The sequence below is a fragment of the Nannobrachium achirus genome (assembly GCF_963921795.1).
Source record: "Nannobrachium achirus genome assembly, chromosome: 20".
Lineage (NCBI taxonomy): Eukaryota > Metazoa > Chordata > Actinopteri > Myctophiformes > Myctophidae > Nannobrachium > Nannobrachium achirus.
In genome coordinates, this window is record NC_137827.1 from 41,363,153 (window position 1) to 41,382,971 (window position 19,819).

The following is a 19,819-nucleotide window of genomic DNA, read 5'->3' on the forward strand; positions in this document are numbered from 1 at the left end:
ACCCTAACATTTTACTGATTAGAAGGATGGATGGATGAGGATGATCCTATTCTGTTCTGTGTCCTGCACTGGCATTGAATTAAGCAGAATAAAGAGGGTTGAAGCTTCAAGATCCTGGAATGATCCGGTCTGTACAGTGGGTGTTTGTTACACATTATTTATTTGTTGGAAACACAATACAGTACATTTTTATGCAGTGGCAATATAATTTTGTTGAATGCTTGCATACAATAATAATAAAAAAAAGGATTCTGATGAAGGGTGCAAGGAAATTATACAAAGGTCTGCATTTACAAGTCAACATTCACCCATACACCTTAACACTTCCCAACTGACTTGCAGCACTATTTGTTGGTGTCACACAGTGACACTGAACATAGTGACTTCCATTTCCACACCTTTACATGTGAATAGAAAATACGACAAGCCCTCAGAGGACTGTACCATACCTCTATAGGCTATAAGTGCTTATTACAGTACATATACATAAACCATCCTGCATGTCTGACTATTTACTGATGCACCTTCTTCATGCATCCTTTAACATGTATGCACGCTTCGAACGAATCACTAGAGCAGATTCTTTTTGTATGTTGAATGTTACAAAATATGTGAATTTAAGCCTTTACACAAAACAAAATGTCTTTACTAAATAAATAAAACGTTAATTCAATCCAAATTTGGCTTTCAGGCTGTTCTGCAAATATAATCATTTATAATTATAAGAAGATGGTTATTTATTACACGAAGGTGTCATTTGTGTTTTCCGTTCAAATCTGCCAAGCCAATCAAACAAAGCTATGGGACACTAAACAGGAACAGGAAATGGGTATGTTCTGGAAACCTGGGACTACAGTTATGCACACAACCGAACATTTAACATTTTAATTAAACACAATCTTGGAATATTTTATGAAATTACTAACTTTTGCAGATGAACAGCCTCAAAGTTAATTTTGGCGGGATGGTCCTTGGAGCCTTTGTGAACACCAGAGACGGTCAGTCTCGTCTTCCCTCACTCACAGCCAAAGCAGCAAGCTTCAGTTAGGTGACAAAAGCTAGGGAGCATCAGAGTAGGGTGCTACCAAGGTAATTAAAAAGAAGGAACTGTCATCTACATCAAGTTTGCAATGCAGCAATTCCAGCCGGCATATTCGTCACACTGGGAGGCAAACTGCAGCCGTGGAATACATTGCAGTCAGTGAGGTCAGGCGGACCAGCTTATGAACAAAAAATCCATTTCTGAACGTTTGAGACCTTTATAAAATACTCAGGCCAAGAAAATGAAAGAAGATGTGTCACACATTGTTTTCTGCTGTGTTTCTTTTCGATGTGTACGCCATAGAAGTTAAGTTTACCAATAGCACCCAACCAAATCTGCAGAGCCAGAAACAATACAAGGTGCTGTTTAGATGCCTCAATAAAAGTATACAGTGTGCACATCAATAAAAACAAGTTAGATATGTCTTCTTTTATATTCCTGAACCGATTCACAGACAAAGGACACAATCGTTCAGAAACAGTGTTTGTTCACAAGCTGGTCCAGCCGGCTTCCATTGACTCATCGAACCTCCGGATCCGTTTTGCCTCCTGATGCATGGACGGACCCTACCTTCTTCTGTGCAACTAGACACGCTCCATTTGACATTTCCCCCCTGATGGTCAATGTTTGGTTTAAGACCAGGAAAGCCGAGCCCCTGTTCATCACGGAAAGAGAACGTTCACTTTGGTGCGGTAGCGAGGGCCATTTGGTTGCCGTTTGTCACAGCAGCAGCCATCATCAACCCGGGTGGACTGACCAGGCCATGTCAGTGTGTTCCCATCAACCCGGGTGACTGACCAGGCCATGTCAGTGTGTTCCTGAGAGGATGGACTGGCAACGCGGGCACACGCAGTCTGCTGACTCGGCAGTGTAGCGACGGCATCGCAGGCATCGGACGGCTGAGGTCGGCACCACCGCAATGCTGTATGCGCTGTTCTCATGTATAACACCACCTAACAACAGAGGAAGGTAACAGTTTACCAAGCACCACCACACAGATGGGCGAAGAATTACCACCCCCAAATCAATATTTTACTTTTTTTCCTCCATAAAATAACACCAGGGGCGCCCGCTGGCCTACTAGTGGTCAAGGCGCATACCACATACTAGGCTATGATGCCTGCTGGCGTCACCGGTTCGATTCCCGATCCGGACGACTTTTGCCACATGTCATTCCCCATCTCTCTCCCCATTTCCTGTCAGTCTACTATCCTATCAAATAAAGGCATAAAAAGCCCCAAAAACAAATCTTAAAAAATAAATAAATAACACCATACTTGATCATACTACAGTGTCGCACAAAAGCATTCAAAGTTGCAGATCCACAAGCTCGAAACACCGCAATGTGTTTTGAGCATGTAGATCTGCTGCTTCTGCTACTTTTGAATTAGAATTCTGTAACCGTTTTGGTTTCCACCCGACAGATGATTTTCACGTTGATCCCAACCCCCAAATGAATTATTTTGTCTTAATTTTTGGAGCGGTGAAAGCGCTCCCAATAGACAGGTATGTCCGTGGCTGGCTATGTGGCTGGCTGGCTGGCTGGGTATGTCTGTAGCCTGGCAATACCTTGAGTGGCCACACAAGTTAAAGGAGGGGCGCTGTTGTGCAGGCACAAACACACACACACACACACACACACACACACACACACACACACACACACACACACACACACACACACACACACACACACACACACACACACACACACACACACACACACACACACACACACACACACACACACACACACACACACACACACGACACACAGATTCACCGCTCCACTTCGAACCGAGGTTTGATTTTTGGAGCGGTGAAAGCGCTCCCAATCGACAGGTATGTCTGTGGCTGGCTGGCTATGTGGCTGGCTGGCTGGCTGGGTATGTCCGTAGCATGGCAATACCTTGAGTGGCCACACAAGTTAAAGGAGGGGCGCTGTTGTGCAGGCACACACACACACACACACACACACACACACACACACACACACACACACACACACACACACACACACACACACACACACACACACACACACACACACACACACACACACACACACACACACACACACACACACACACACACACACACACACACACACACACAGATTCACCGCTCCACTTCGAACCGAGGTTTGATTTTTTGATAATGGATTAATCTGATTAGTTGGCGTTAAGTGTTGCCCTCCTTACACGTACCCTCCAGGTTGATGAGGAAGCTGCCCTTGCTGAGCAGGGCGTCGGGGGGCAGGTCTCTGGGCAGGGAGCTGGTCAGGGTGGTCCTCGCTGCCATCATCAGCTCCGTCAGCTGGGAGGAGGTGGAGGTGGGCTTCTCCTGGAGAGACTGTGGGTGGTGCAGGGAAGAGATGATTAGAGCAGTGGCAGTGGCACTCAAACTTTTCATCTTTTCAAACTTTTTATCTTTGACCCCCCCAAAATAATCATATCTTAAAGGACAACTTTGTTTTTTTACAACAAGGGTTCATATTTTAGATTGTAATTAGAGAAAAGAAAAAGTGAGTGTTAAAATGTTTTCATTTGCTTCGTTCTATTGTTTTATCGCATTTACTGTGCTAAAATGTGGGGCATGCGTACGCATGGGGGCATGCGTACAGGTGGATAAATATGTCTTTTTAGACACAATAAGCCAGCAGTTTCTTAATTGCTATTTACTGTAACACTTCTAGCCCCCATAAGTCACATCCAACCATGAAAGGTTTTGTTGTATCTTGGGAATGGGCTTATTCTGTGTAAAATGACATATTTAGCCACTTGTACACATGCCCCAACCACTGAAATAAGAATCTCTAAAACAATAGAAATAAGTAAATGAAATAATTTTAACACTCATCTTTTATATTCTTTAATTACAATCTAAAATATGAACCCTTGTTGTAAAAAACTAAAGTTGTCCTTTAACTGAGGACCCCGCCCAGATCCTGACAAGCACTTGGAATCTAATATTTGACAATTTGGCCAGTGTTTGACCATTTCTTTAGTACACTTTGTTGATTTGTTGACTTTCGACACAATTCAATTCAATTCAAAGGAGTTTTATTGGCATGAGAAAACATACGTTTACATTGCCAAAGCAAGTGTCACAAATAAAAATAAAAACAGTTTAAAATGGGGAACATATATACATTGGGAGGGGGTACAGCATTGTGTAAATAGAGCTATGTCACATTGTGACATTTTATATACATATATATATATATATATATATATATATATATATATATATATATATATATATATATATATATGGTATAAAGCTTTTGGAACAAATAACAGCATTATTTCTTCTCAAAATGCATTTAAAGGTATCAGCTCTGTTTCATACTGTATTGCAGTAGGTCTAGATGTCAATCCACAGTAATGGTGTAATTTTGTATTATCATTTTATATTTTAGAGTTATTAAGAATTTCTTTAATTTGTTACTTTAGAAATGGGCAGGTACCCTGTATACACTTATACTGGGGGCAACAGTCTAGCTCGTGAGACTACATTAGTAATCCTTACCTCCATGAGTTCAAACAGGAGACCCGGGTCGATGGCGATGGTGAGGTCGTACTGGGCGGCGTTTTTGCCCGGAATGGAGGACAGGAAGGAGTCCCTGATGGCACACGCCCCTTCCACTGCCTCCTCCAAGCCTGGCCTCCGCCACACAGAGCTGCTTTTGATCCAGCCGCTCTGGAACAGTGTCTCCCCCTCTGCAGAAAACAAAGGACCCAGGATTTCCTGTGAGCATGCTGGCGCCCTATATACATGCCATACAGGTGACCGCAAAACACGTCTCCATTCAGAGAGAGATAGGCTCCTGTCCTGAGGAGACCTTCCGCATAAAGACACTGACACTATAACCTAAAATATATCGAAACCAACATATGAACTTCTAACCAACCAAAACGTTTTTCGTATACTGTATATTGCTATTGGGCAGAAACTTTGTGTTTTTTTTTTGGTAAAGTATAGCCCTATAACCCATCATACTACAGCAACACACAAAAGTATCAAAATTAGCAGAGCCACAAGCTTGAAACATGGCTCCAAGTAACAGGTTTTGAACTTGTCTATCTACTTTTGCTATTTATTTTGAATCCTAAAAAGTAACCGTTTTCGCCTGACAGAAACAAATCGACAAGAAAAGAATCTGAAAGATTTTCGCAATCGACTAACTAGAGATTAACCCTGTATTATTATATACACTGTACAATGGGCTAAAAGAACATTGTGAAAAAATATGAAATCTACAAGCTCACATGACACGATGAGCTGGTAGGTCTTCTATTTTTGCGTATTCTTTGCAAACAATGGTTCATTATGGTTCAAACGATGTTTGAAATAATCATGATATTGATTTGAAATCATATCGCCCAGCCCAGACTGAAACACGTGGAGAAATGCTCTCGCTCTCACACTCACACACACACACACACAAACACACACACATACTGTCGTGTCCAGATGCATGTAGGTAAACGTCCTCAGCCAGGTGAGGCAGGATGGGAGCTATGGACCGGGTCACTCCGTCTAGGATCTCTTCTAAGGCCGTCTGACACGACCGCCGGCCCAGAGAATCCTCTGCATCACAATACAACCTGAGAGACAGGTGGAAGGGAGAGACAGAGTGATGGTAAAAATTAGGATTGGGGTTAGATTTAGTCCCAGGCAAAATAAGTGTTTTTTTCATCAAAATTCCTATAACGACCTTTAAATCACTGTTAATTGGATTTGTCTTAAGTTACTGTCTGCACCTCAGCGACCATTGGAAATGAAGGATCTACCTAAATGCATTTTCAGAGGTTTTAAATAAATTTTGCCTCTGTCGGGGGGAAACCTCATATATCCAAAGCTGTACATTTTCAGGTGTGAAAGTCAAAAATATAGAAAGCTGCGAGTTTTGAGCATGCAAATCTGCTACTTTTGATACAAACACAAAAATAGTTTTGTGTTTGTATCTGGCTGTTTCTGGCTGACAGCAACGATATACAAAAGGGTGACGTACCTGTCCTTGATGATGCTAAAGTAAAAGCTGGACAGGTCTCTGGAGATGAAAGCTTGCAGGACGCGGATGACTCTGCCTGCGTCATTCTCACTGTAGCCGTCTGTCACCTGCCACACACACACACACACACACACACACACACACACACACACACACACACACACACACACACACACACACACACACACACACACACACACACACACACACACACACACACACACACACACACACACACACACACACACAGGGTCATCCACTTAAACCCCAGGTATACTTGGTCCACTTGTTCCCCACACAATATGGATTCAAGCCACACACACACACACACCCCTACCTTCAAGGTGAATTCGCGCAGCACATGCAGCATGTACTGGTCGATGTAGTGCATTTCTTTGGGGTCCACAGCCTGAGTCCGGGGATCAAACCCACCCAGGTTGCCTAGCAGGAACTTCAGCGTGTTTCTCAGCTGAGAAAGAAAAGGAATGAACCGTGAGTACAGCTGATATGTACGGCAATGTACCTCTATGTATTCTGTATTTACACGAGTGATACTGAATCTGAACCCATTTATTTCAAGGCCCCACAGTTTGATATACCCAATGAATAAAGCAATTGCAATGTGCCCACTAATCAATTCAATGAAACGTTAAAAACAGCCATGATAAAAAGCAATTCAGGAGTATTTGTACAGATCCCAAGTGCAGTGAGCCCAAGTTCAAGTCTCACAGCTTTTCATTAACCTGGTGTTTCTGGCCCTGATACTACGCAGTCCCCTGCCCGAAGGGGGTGGATGGCGTCCTTCATGATGTTTGGCAGCCTTGTTTCCTGCACCGTAAATGTCACTGATGGCAGGTAGGCTGCTTGCAGTGATGTTACATCCGTTACATCCAATAAAGGAATGAGAGAACAATCAACGGTCTAGTTGGTTTCCGCACAACTCGTTTAAAAGGCTTCCATCTGTTCATTTTCACGGCCGTATTATCCATTTAGGAAAGCACCCAACTTCCTGTTGTTTGAGCACATTTTCCCTACATTACACGTGATCAATAATACCTTATTAATGCTTTCTCTGGCAGAGTTGAGTGCACTGGGTCCAATCTGGACCTCGGAGAAGACGTTGGACTCGGCCACCCACCAGCGCAATGCATCTGCACCATACGCTGGTGTACTGGGGTCCTGAGAAGAGGGAGAGAGACAGATGGAGGAGTGGAGGTAAGTGGACGACGGTCAAAAGCACAGAACAAAGTTTTGATAGAAAAGGGACGAGTTCTTAACACATGAATGTGTTACTATGAGGATTTTTTGTCAAGTCAAATTACCACTGGTTCGTAAGAACAGTTAAAGTGGAATTAATCTGTTGGCTGAATCCTAAGATCCCAAAAAAGATGGCTTAAAGGGATATTTCACTTTCAAAAAAACTTTTGGTAATTTTATCATCTAATCAGGCTTTTATGAATACCCTGAACAGTTTTTAATTAGCTTGATTGAATATTTAGATATTTTATGTAAATGTTACCAGGCCCTCCAGGCCCAGGGCCTCTCCCCACACACACCCATTCTAACTTCAAACTTAATTTTAACCATGATAAATTCATTAAAAACACCAATTATTTTTTTCTGGTGACTCATACTACCCTCCTAATATGTGAGCAGGCCGTGTTTTTTTTAATAACTTTTTTCATTTATTTTTAATAATTATTTTTTTGTATTTCATAAGTTATCGAAAAAACACGGCCTGCTCACATATTAGGAGGGTATTATGAGTCACCAGAAAAATAATGGATGTTTTTAATGAATCTATCATGGTTAAAATGGAGTTTGAATTTACAATGGGTGTGTATGTGGAGAGAGGCCCTTCCACTGCTCCCTGTTGAAAGTGGAATATCCCTTTAAATTGTCTCTCTTAAACCGTCAACTCTCTCCATCTCTCCTACCGTTCCTCCATTGATGATGGTGTCAGGATCCACCACATTGCCTACAGACTTTGACATCTTCTCTCCTGACTCACTGACGGCAAACCCATGGACCACCAGAGATCTAAACACGCACACGCACAAACACACGCACACACACACAAGAAGAAAGTAGCAGATCTACAAGCTCAAGCCCTGGTGTGACCCAGGTAGCGTGCATGAATTACATCAAACTTTGTGTGTGACTGGACAGAAGTTGATACTGACTTGTATGGTGCTTTATTTCTCACGGCTACGCTGGTGAGCAGCGAGGACTGAAACCACCCGCCCAGCTGATCCTTCCCCTCCATGTACACATCCGCCCTGGAGTCAGAGTCTGGAGGCGCACAGCCAAGGAACAATCATTAGTCATTATCCACATTATATAACCTAACCCAGGGGTCTTCAACCGTTTTCATCCCAAGGGCCCCTTAGCTGAGAGAGAAACGACACTACACTACACTACATGTTGTATGAAATAGCTCCATAGACTTGTTTGACAGCAAAGTCAATGTGTAGCGTTGTGTTGGATTCATGGTAAAGGAGTAGTTCACCCCCAAAATGACTTTTTTTTCCTGAGATGAGATGATGAGATGAGATATACTTTATTAATCCCCGAGAGGAAATTGAAGCGTAACAGCAGCATAGTGTGACTGTTGATTAGTCACACCATGGAGACTTGCGTTCAATAATATTTTTTTGTATTCGTCACATTCCTAAGACAAAAAGAAATATGGATTCTGGATGGGGACCCAAATAAGGCCCTGGATGGGGACCCAAATGCATTTGGGTCAGAATCAATGGGGGTAAATTTAGGTTCAAGGGTCAAGTAAACCCCTACTGATTCTCACACAAAAGCATTTAGGTCCCCATCCAGGGTCTTGTATTTGGGTCCCCATCCAGGCCCATGCATTTGGGTCCCCATCCAGAAAATGTTTTTGTCTTAAAAAATATATATTATTGAACTCAAGTTTCCATGGTGTGACTAATCAATAGAAATAAAAAAGTCCTTTTGGAAGTAAACTACTCCTCTAAGGTGTATTTTCAGACAGTTAACCACTTGAAGACCACCTCAGAATAGGATGCTAGGGTTCAAGTGATTAGGGTAAAAGATTAAAAGTTCCTATCAAACAAAGATTTGGAGGACCCCCCTGTTGTAACTCTGAGGACCCCCTAGAGGTTGAAGACCCCTGTGCATAACCAATTAAGTGAGAAAAATGTGTGGAACTACATGGAAAGATGCATGGCAAGATACAGAGGCACTGCACAAAAGATTAGTATCAGGAATAGCAGAGTAGTTTGTCCACCACAGATGGAAGTCTAGAAAGACAAGAGAGGGCCATGATGACCAGTGTTATTTTGGGATGCTGCAACGCGACAGAAGAATTGCTTTTACGGTCCAATGACCACAAAACCTTTCACCCATGCCTTGACAAAATGACCTGTGACCAAAAGACCTTCTAGCAGGACCAATCTTTTGTACGTAGAATAAGGTTAGGTTTCCCAGAGGCTAAATGATACCACTGTTATCATATGTGTTCAAGAGAGCTCTGTGGAAACTGGAAAGTATCCACTTTCCACCCTCATGCCCATATTTTGGGTATGTCAATTTGGGCATGTCAATATACTGTAGGCTAAATCTTTCAAAAATGTCCCAAAATATTTAAAATAACCTCTACAAGCTCAAAACGTGTGTCGCACTGTGGTGTGTTATGAGCTTGTAGATCGTTAATTTTGCTGCACATGCCTCCCGAGCGCCTTCCTAGGAAGGTCCTCGATGCACGTCCCACTGGGAGGAGACCCCGTGGCAGACCAAAGACCAGATGGAGGGATTATATCTCCAAACTGACTTGGGAACGCCTCGGTATACTCCCTGAGGGAGTGGAGGAAGTTGCTCGGGATAAGGAAATCTGGAGGTCTCAGTTGGAACTGTTTCCCCCGCGACCCGATTCCGGATAAGGGGTTGAAGATGGATGGATGGACAAAGTATAAAACAGGGCATACTGGAAGTGGTTAAATGAAATGCCTTCGAGAAACCCAACCCCAGAAACCAAAAGGAAGCTCTTTAAACTAGCTGGCAGGTTTGTAGATAGACAGTTACAGATGTATTGTAACGGTCCATTACAGACACCACTGTACATCACAGGCAAATACATGTGACAAAGGTTTTTTTTCAGCCTTGTCAGCTGCCGTGCTGGTGAGACAGCCCACAGACCGAACGCCGGCCCACGTGAATGCACAGTGGACGGGAGGGCCGGTCCTGGAAAACAAGACACAGAAATGCTCTCCCAAGCAATGTGCTCTGTCTGTCAGGAGGCCTACATGCAAAAGGAGAAACAAGAGGTTGTTCAAAAGAAGAAGAGGGTTGAGGCCGTTTAGCTTCAGGAGGAAAAACAATAACCAACTGCACCGTGCAAGTTTTACACTGAACATTTGACCGTGTGAGAGAAGAGAAAATATTTAACCCATTTAGGCCTGAACACATTATGACGCAATATTTTATGCTTTAACTATTGAAAAATAGCAGATATACAAGCTCACAGCGCGGCACCGAGTGCCGCGCTGCGAGCATGTAGATCTGCTATTTTTGAAAAATCGTTAAAGTTAGAATTTTTGACCCGATTCTATAAGTGTCTTTTGAATCCTTCTAAGATTTTTGGAAAAAAAACTATATTTCTATGTCAGCAATCTGGCCAGCCATTGTCAAAGAAAAGGTCCTTTTCACTTAACTGGAGCTCAGTTAGTCTGTTCTTGAGAGACTACTATGTCAGTGGTTCTCAAACCTTTTCATGTGAAGGACCCCCAAAATGATATTTATTTGGCCACGGACCCCCATTTCAAAATATCTAGTTCCAGGGACCACGAGTTACAAACGTTCACTTTGAAAATACATATATTCAAAGATTTGCACACATTTTCATGACTTTTTCAAAAATAGCAGATCTACAAGCTCGCAGCGCGGCACTCGGTGCCGCGCTGTGAGCTTGTATATCTGCTATTTTTCACTGGTTAAAGCAGTCAATAATTCTAGGCCTAAATGGGTTAAAGACAAAGAGGGTGCTTGGGGATGCGAGTGTTATATATATTTTCTTTGCGACAGGAAGGGTAGGTGGTTGGCTGAGTAACCTGCGACCAGGGGTTTGCGTAGGGAAGCAGGGAGCCAGCTGAACCGAGCCGGAGGAGAGTCTGCTCCCTCGGGGTCTCCCCCCTCCTCCTCCGTCTCCTCTGGAAATGACAACACAACTAGGGCCGTCACGGTCACAAACTTACATTCAGAGATTCATTGTCCCGCAAATGATTGTGATTAACGATTTAATTGTGTTTTTGGCACTGAACATTTGAACGTATGAATGAAAACTGCGATTAAGCGATTATGTAATAATTGTGGCAGGCCTAAACACAACCAAACCACACTGCAGGTTGGCTATTCTGCTGACTGAAAAAAACACTTAGCACAATGACTCGCGGACGCTGAGGCAGCACTGGGCCTTAATCCAAGGTTCTCATCCGAATAAAGCCAGTCAGTACAGCTCCGGCAGAACCGTGTTGTGTGAGACAAGCCAGTAAGCACTCTTAGCGCATTGCGTAAGTTTAAGTAGTTTTCAGCACACTATCGCTAATGAACGGCCACTTGATAAAAGAGTTATCGTAGGCGGCTTGTCCTTGGCTTAACAAAGAGGTGAGGGTACTTCTGCTGCTTTTAATGAAGGCCTGAATGGCAGTGTCTTTAGTAGGCTGAGTGATGCTATTAAGTGTGTAAGAACAGACTTTTATTCAAGATGAAAGTGGCCACTTTCAGATTGATATATTTTATATCATCTACATTTACTATGAGATGTTTCATGTAAATGTAAGTAAATTCTATATAATAAATAAAAGATGGGCTGCTTTCACTTCTATGAAACAAAGAAGAAGTAGCCAGCACACAAGGAATATCCTTTTCCCATTATTTACGTCTCTGGACAGAGGTCACTTCTACAAATCGTCTCTGTCGGGTGGGTCCAAAACTGTTTGTTTTCAGGATTCTAATTCAAAATGAGCACAAGCAGCCTACAAGCTCAAAACGGGTGGATTTGCGCCGCGTTTTTTGAGCTTGTGGATCTGCTACTTTTGTGTGACGCTATAGATCAAGTAGGGTGTTGATTTACAAAAAAAAATCAAAAGGTTTGAATATGGATATAAGAGGTTTCTGCCTGACAGTGTCTTGAAATGGCCAGACGTGGGACAAGGTTACCTTCCAGTACTGCTGCCCACGACGCTCCGCTGTCAAACCAGATGTCCAACACGTCTTCTCCACAGACGTAGTCACTCACTGGGCCTGCACCACTCTGAGACACACACACACACACACACACACACACACACACACACACACACACACACACACACACACACACAAACACCTACATTAGTAACAAGCCGATTGTACAGTGAGTGGGGAAACAGAGTCAGTTTGAAACAGAGACTAGCCACTGACCTTCTTAAGCACATCTGGTGGCAACAGCTCATCCATGGGCAGCTCCCACCAGCAGTCACTGCCTTTCTCTTTAAACAGCTTAGATATATGGGCCACTGTGTGCCTACATGATGCACAAACAAGGAGACAGGGTTGTGTTTCTGTGCATGCATGATTTATGCCACAAACACAATTAGAAGGTGGAGTAAGTGTTAATTTGTTTGTTTTTAATATGTGTTAAATAGCTCTATCCGTTTGTTGTGTTTGTTCAATAACAGGGCTCTCCCTATCTCAGCAGGTCTTTAGTACAGAAAACAAATGTTCCGGTCGGGATACCAATTTTATCCAGTCAGGACATAAATGAACCCATTTAGGCCTGAACACATTATGACGCAATATTTTATGCTTTAAATATAAAAAAAATAGCAGATATACAAGCTCACAGCGCGGCACCGAGTGCCGCGCTGCGAGCTTGTAGATCTGCTATTTTTGAAAAATCGTGAAAATTGAGCAGAGTGTTTGATCTGATCTGATCTGTTGTGTTTACTTGTTGATGAGTGGCTCTGCAGTGTCTTTGTGGTAGAACACTGGGATGGGGACGCCCCAGCTCCGCTGCCTGGAGATGCACCAGTACGTTCTCCTGTCCAGCATGGCCTGCAGGCTGCCGCGCGCAGACTCCGGTACCACACGCACCTTCTGCAGAACCTCCTGCACACACACACACGTACGTTTGTATTTCTATATTTGTGAGGATATACCAGCATTTTAGGAGGGCAATTTTAGGAATGCCATTATTACAATTATGTGCTGTTTTTAACCCTGACCCTGAAGTAAAAAATAGTCAGTCTAGTCCAGTGGTTCTCAAACTGTTTTCATGCCAAGGACCCCCAAATTGATATGCATTCGTCCATGGACCCCCATCTGAAAATGTTTTTCAAATTCACAAAACAAAATACTTTCAAGATTTTTCTAAAATGTTTAAAAGCGTCACTTCGTGCCATGCTGCCTGTGAGCTTGTACATCTGCTAGCCAACGTATAAAATATGTATAAAGGGGTTAAAATGATTCTGATGCTGTATTAACAAATTTTGCTGGGGACCCCCCCTACAAGGACCCCTGGGGGTCCCCACTCCCCAGACCCCAAGTCCATATGCCTGTCCTCTCTCTGCCTTTGGTTTCCTGTCTCTCTACTACCCTGACTTATCTGAAATAAAGAATGAAATGCGAAAAATACCGTACATCTAAAAAGAAAGACATTTGTTGCATTGTGAGTCATCATCTCTCACGCAAATGGATTAGTGTGAGTCATGAGTTCTATAGCAAAAGAACCGCCCACACACCCACACAATCACATTTACCAATATGTAGAATGGAATATTATCAATACTGGGGAAACCATGTGCTTAGAAACAGTGGGCAACATCTGATCTGATTCATTCATATTTTGTTTCTTTCAAAATTTGATAACATACTTAAACCCATACAGTGTATACTTCTGGGGGGTACCCCAGGTGTGTATTCGTGGCCCCCTCCTTTTTCTTCCCTCACCGCCAAATCTCTTGGTTGAACAAATATCTACAAGGCAGCTCACAACGCCTCACAATCAGTTATTTTCACCAAATGTTTGACTATTATTATGATGGTGTGAGCTTGTAGATCTGCTATTTTTGCTGCGCAACATGCATCCATAGAGACTGAAGGCTTCTAATGGAATGGAAATGACTGAATTCAACTTCAATCCATGCAGTCAGTCAGTCAGTCAGTACCTTGGCCTTGTCTTTGAGTGAGGCGGTGTTGATGAACCACTGTTTACTGGGTCTGATGACTACAGGCTGTTTGGTCCTCCAGTCGTATGGGTAGCTGTGGACACACGGCTCCTCCTTTACCAGGGCTCCACATGCCTTCAACATAGAAATCACTGACACACCACAGACACACAGAGACCACCAGTACATATTAAGACAATATTGTTGATGTCGAGCAGAAACCTCCTATCACCATATTTTTGTGTTTAAATTATGTAAATCAATTCCCTACTTCATATCATGCAACAGCGTCACACAAAAGCTTTCCCTCAAACAGTGTCTACCTTTGTCAGTGCCTTCTCCCATTACTGACAGATTGTGCAGTTCAGGGCCAGCCAGCTCAGTGAACTTGCCATCCTCATCCACCATGCATTCCTACAGGAGAACGAACACACACACACACACACACACACACACACACACACACACACACACACACACACACACACACACACACACACACACACACACACACACACACACACACACACACACACACACACACACACACACACACACACACACACACACACAACTATGTAGTACTTCTTAGCCCATTTAAAGCATCATTCCCACTGGGTACAATAAAGATAAAGTTATAAAAGTTGTTCTCAACTCAACTGGATTGTAGCGTCCACACCACAATGATAACGCCGACATAATTGATGTGAGCCTGACATATTGTTATAGTTATCTTTATCCTGCGTGCTTTAATGCATGTGGGCAGTGGTTATTCATTTCTGCAAGAAAAGCAGAACCATTCCTGTTAGTTTTACCACAAAAGCTGCCGGTTGCATTGCAATTATAATGTCTTTGTTTCTTTTTGGACATACAAAAGCCTCAGTACGCTTTTGCAAGGAAGCCATATGGACATAAATAGTTTTGTTCAGGTGTTAATTAAGTTTTCCATTCAGGTCAAACAGGGTCAGAATTCTGCTATTATGCATGTTGGCTCACCAGAAATACTTGTTTCATAACAATATTCCTGTGAAAAAGCCTATTGTTAGATAGAACCATTATACAGACAGTTTAAACTGTTAAGCCACAATGTAAACATCCGTTCAGTAATAGTAACAGATAATATAGCCTACCACAGACAGTTTAAACTGTGAAGCCACACTATAATCATCCATTCCATGAGCCGGTGCCGTGTGGACCAATCCTGTTCCTTTCGCCATGGTCACATGATTGGCTGGCAATAAGGGCACTTCCTTATCAGGAATCGTGGGGTGTTTGCAAACCCCACCTTCAAGTTGAGAGCCTTGGGAGAGACCAAGAAGTGGGTTTAACATAGTAAAGCATGCGTGTGTGCAGTGTGCACATGGGTGTGTTGAAGTCATTTTGTGTTACATGAGGGAATATGGCTTATCAAGGGCGATTAACCACTTAAACCCCAGCATCCTTATTGTGGGGATGGCTTTCACAGAAAATAGCAGATCGACAAGCCACAACGCATCGCAGCTTGTTGATCAGCCGTTTTCAGCTAAAGCTTATAACAATAACAGAAAAAATAAAATACATTAGTACAGAGCCCTGAGGGACTCCGGTCAACTGTATGGGGTTCGAGTGGTTAAAAAAATAGATGCATCGATGACTGCCATGAATTGTCCATCATTTAGACGTGTGTGTCTGGCTGTATCACCTGTGAATGTTCCCAAAGTCTCCAGCTCTGTGCCCAACAGTGCTGCCAAGCTAGCGGTGCGCTCTGTAGCCACTAGAATTAGCTCTGAGCTGTCTTCCCTCTTCAGCACCGAGTACCTTTACACCACAACATTAGCATGGGGGTTACTAAGCATTCACCACAACACTAGACATTAGAGAGGTTTTGTAATGTTTGATTCATCTTTACTCTTGGTTTAACTAACATTTTACCCCTACTTGACATCCTTGCCAAGCACTATATCGCCGTTGTCGGGTGGAAACCTTGTATCTCCAAATTTCACATTTGTATGTTTTTTTCGCAAAGTAAAGCCCTGCTTCATCATACAAGGCCGTCACACAAAGGTAGTGAAAACAGCAGATCTACAAGCACACGACTTGCACCGCGAGGCGTTGTGTGCTTGTAGATCGGCTGTTTTCACTAGTTTAAATCATTTTTAAAATGAAAAATGAAAAACAAACAGTTTTGGACATACAAGGTTTTCACCTGACAACGACAATATATTTCTTTAATTAATTTAACTAAGGAATGTGGGTGCAGAGTACTGTATATATTTTACTCCTAGGGTGCACAAATATAACCAAATGGACCTGGCTGTGACCTAAGGATCGATTTGGTTACATTTTGTATACTCTGAGTTAACACTTAGGGTTTACGGTGTACTGTAGGTGCCAGTTTGTGGTACTCACTGGGCGTTGGGCATGTAACAGACAGCCTGGTTGGCAGGGATGGTCCATGGCTGTGTGGTCCACACCAACACTGAAATACTGCCCAGATCCACTGAAATACATACACAGACCGACAATATGAAATCAATACATCGTCGTCTATATTGTACAAATGAATTAAAACGTTTGTGTGTGTGTGTGTGTGTGTGTGTGTGTCTGTGTGTGTGTTACCTATTTCCTTTGCCAGCTTAGGTGGCAGTGTAACCATAGGGAATGTGGCATAGATGGCTTTGCTGACATGCTGCGGATTGTACTCCAACTCTGCCTCCGCTAGGGCCGTTCTGCAGACAGGGAGAAACATGCAGGAGACTGAGGAACTGAAAAATAGTCTTCAACCTGGCCCATGAATCGGTATAGAAAAGGATCAAATGGAACATAAATAAAAGGGACGGCAGGTTTAGTCGTTTTGTGTACTTCCTACCTGGAGGATGGAGACCAGAAGACTGGCTTGTAGTCCTGATAGATCAGCCCCTGAAGAAGAGCACAGAGTAACAGTAAATGACAATTATACAACTACTGATGTCACATTTTTCCAGTTAATGGCAGATCATCTAACAGTGTCACAAAAAGAATAAAGTGCCATCAGGTACCTTGCTATGCATGTCCTGGAAGACCTTTAGCTGTGCAGCCTCGTAAGACCCATCGAAGGTGTAGTAGCACTTGTCCCAGTCGGCCATCACTCCCCAACGCTGGAAAGCTGCCTTTTGTCGGGCTATGGCTCCTTCTGCAAACTCACGCGCTGGGCGAGATAACAATGAACGCTATAGAAATTCAGTACGTACATGTATAGCAAAGGTGCAGCTGGCCAATAATGTGCTAGGTTTAATTAGTACATATGAACGTGACCCAAACACATAACATAAGCTCACCTTTCTGTCTGATCTGCAGTGGGCTGAGGTCACTGGTTCCCAGCTCCCCCAGAGCCTTCAGCTCGATGGGCAGGCCGTGGCAGTCCCAGCCAGGCACGTAGTGGACCTGCCTCCCCCTCAGCATCTCAAAACGATTACGGATGTCTTTCAGGATCTGGGGCAACCAAAACATTAAATACAGTGACGTTGCATGGCCTAATAGGCAGTCAGAATGTATGTACTGTATGACTGGATGCTGGAAATCAAGCTTCAAGCCTTTCAATCTCTGGCTGTGTTAACTGTCATTTCATGGACTCATAGCATGTTTTATCGACGTATCGTATTCCAATACTTCACTTGACCGGCAGGCATTAAATCAATGAGTACAAGTGATAGGTTAACAAAGACAAGATAAAGTCAGTCGTTCAGGAGGCAGATTGGCCGACCGCCTGGGAACTGAAAGGTCCCTTGTGCCCCAGCTCCTCCTGGCTTTGTGTTGAAGTATCCTTGAGCAATATTCCTAACTTTATCTGCTCTCGAAGTGGATGTTGGTGCCTTGCCTTGCCTTGTATGGTTGCCTCCGCCATCGGTGTGTAAATGTAATGCACGACGTGGTATACAAATGCAGACCATTTACCATCATATCCAGTCACATTCTGGCTGAAAATAGCTGAAAATGCATGACAAGACCAGGAATGCATCGCTTACCTTATTTAGTGCATGTCCGACATGGGGGTCTCCGTTTGCATATGGGGGTCCGTCATGAAGGCAGAACTCTTTTTTGGCTTTTCTCTCTCTCTGCCATGAGTACAGCTCGGCGAAAGCACACTCCTGCCCCATACAAAGTCAAGTTGAGGAGGACGATTAAAGTCAAACATAAGAACCCAGAGTCTAGCATTCATGTTAGACAGATTCTTATAATGCTGTGTAATAATGATACAATATAATGATGTGTAACGCAGAGTTCTCTGAGATTTGTAGACTCTCAGTGTTAAAGCTATCCTCTATAGGTTTACTGTTCTACCCTGGATTTGAACCCAGGGTAGAATTTGCACTCTGTGCAAGTGCTGCATTTGAGGTAATAGATAGAGCATAGCCTACCTACTTGCTCAGGGCAGAAATTTAATTTTGACCTTCAGGCTTGTCAACCAGTAGTGTCAAACCAGACACACTGCACAGCATCTAAATGTCTCAGTGAAACCAAATACAACCACAGCGAACCACCAACCCAATTGTATAAGCTACATTGTATTAACATAACTCCATCATACAGATTGGACAAAATAACATTGTAATCACTAAAAGCAGTGACATAGTGGAGCTCAGCTCTCCATTCGGATCAGATCCAGTTTGACTGTGTCAACACAAACAGTGTCTCTTGCCTGCTGGATGTGAAGCTCTCGGTCCAGCAGCTTCTGTCCGGTGAGCTTCATGGGGAAGTCCGTGCGGGGAAGCAGCACACTGTCCCGGTACTGTCCCTCAGCAGCGGACCCGGTGGCTGCTGCGGCTTCTGCGGGCTTACCTTCCCCCGAACTGACGCACCTTGGGCGGCTACAGCTGAAGGAGAGTGCGGGGTGGAGGACAGCGCCGCTCCGGCGTGCAGAGCCGCTTGACCCCCATCTGGTCAGGCTCCGGCTCACTGCCGAGATACGGCACAGCAACATGGCGAGGCCAAAGTTGCCCTTGTTGTGTTGCTGACTGTTATTTTATTGTGTTTTATTACCTATTGTTTTCTTTCTGTAGTGTCGCAGTAGCAGTGTTGTTTAGTTTCGACCTCCCTGTGTGCTGCTCTGTTTCTTCCGGAACGCCTGCATGAGAGGACAACTACGGAAAGCAACATGGGATAAAGTCGGAAGCGTAATTCTGACGTATAGTGTTTTTTTACTTATTTAGAATTAATATTTATAACTATTTTGTTCTTGTTTATGTGTTTTCTTTTCTATGTTTTGGATTTGTATGATTGTGACGTGTAAAGCAGCGTATTTTTGTACTTGACATTGTCCATTGGGGAGAGCTATCATTTTTTTTGCCACTGGATGGCGCTGTAACCCCTCTTGGTGAAAGCAGACAGTAGCACCCACGCAACAATCCTCTCACAGTTGCCCTTTGTTATTTTCTCTATTGTTATGACTATATTTTGTATCTGTACGTTGGGAGATTGTACGGAAATTAATATCAACCACTCTTTTACACCTGCAAACAAGTTGAACTTATTTGGGGAAGACTTTAGTGTGATTCCAGTCTGTCAAAAGAATAATAGGCACACACAAAAAAGGTATGTGAAAGCATTCCTAATAAGCTATTAAAG

The 19,819-nt window shown here is 43.3% G+C and overlaps 1 protein-coding gene across 2 annotated transcripts; it reads right to left on the reverse strand.

The window, feature by feature from the left end:
* Positions 1 to 172: 172 nt before the first annotated feature.
* Positions 173 to 19,290, reverse strand: iars2 (isoleucyl-tRNA synthetase 2, mitochondrial). 2 transcript variants are annotated; one of them, XM_080750080.1, is made up of 24 exons: positions 18,894 to 19,290; positions 18,220 to 18,342; positions 17,533 to 17,686; positions 17,254 to 17,402; positions 17,085 to 17,134; positions 16,835 to 16,944; positions 16,625 to 16,715; positions 15,918 to 16,033; positions 15,367 to 15,536; positions 14,560 to 14,650; positions 14,237 to 14,388; positions 13,018 to 13,178; positions 12,492 to 12,594; positions 12,249 to 12,342; positions 11,141 to 11,239; positions 8,243 to 8,351; positions 7,997 to 8,099; positions 7,116 to 7,238; positions 6,397 to 6,528; positions 6,060 to 6,166; positions 5,507 to 5,652; positions 4,574 to 4,764; positions 3,250 to 3,394; positions 173 to 1,995 (listed from the first exon to the last, which is right to left on the reverse strand). In XM_080750080.1, exons 1-24 carry the CDS (start codon positions 19,173 to 19,175, stop codon positions 1,850 to 1,852), a joined length of 3,147 nt encoding a protein of 1,048 aa, XP_080606206.1. In that variant the 5' UTR covers positions 19,176 to 19,290; the 3' UTR covers positions 173 to 1,849. The 2 variants fall into 2 exon arrangements, with proteins under 2 accessions (XP_080606206.1, XP_080606207.1); XM_080750081.1 differs by lacking the exon at positions 11,141 to 11,239.
* Between the last annotated feature and the right edge of the window lie 529 nt (positions 19,291 to 19,819).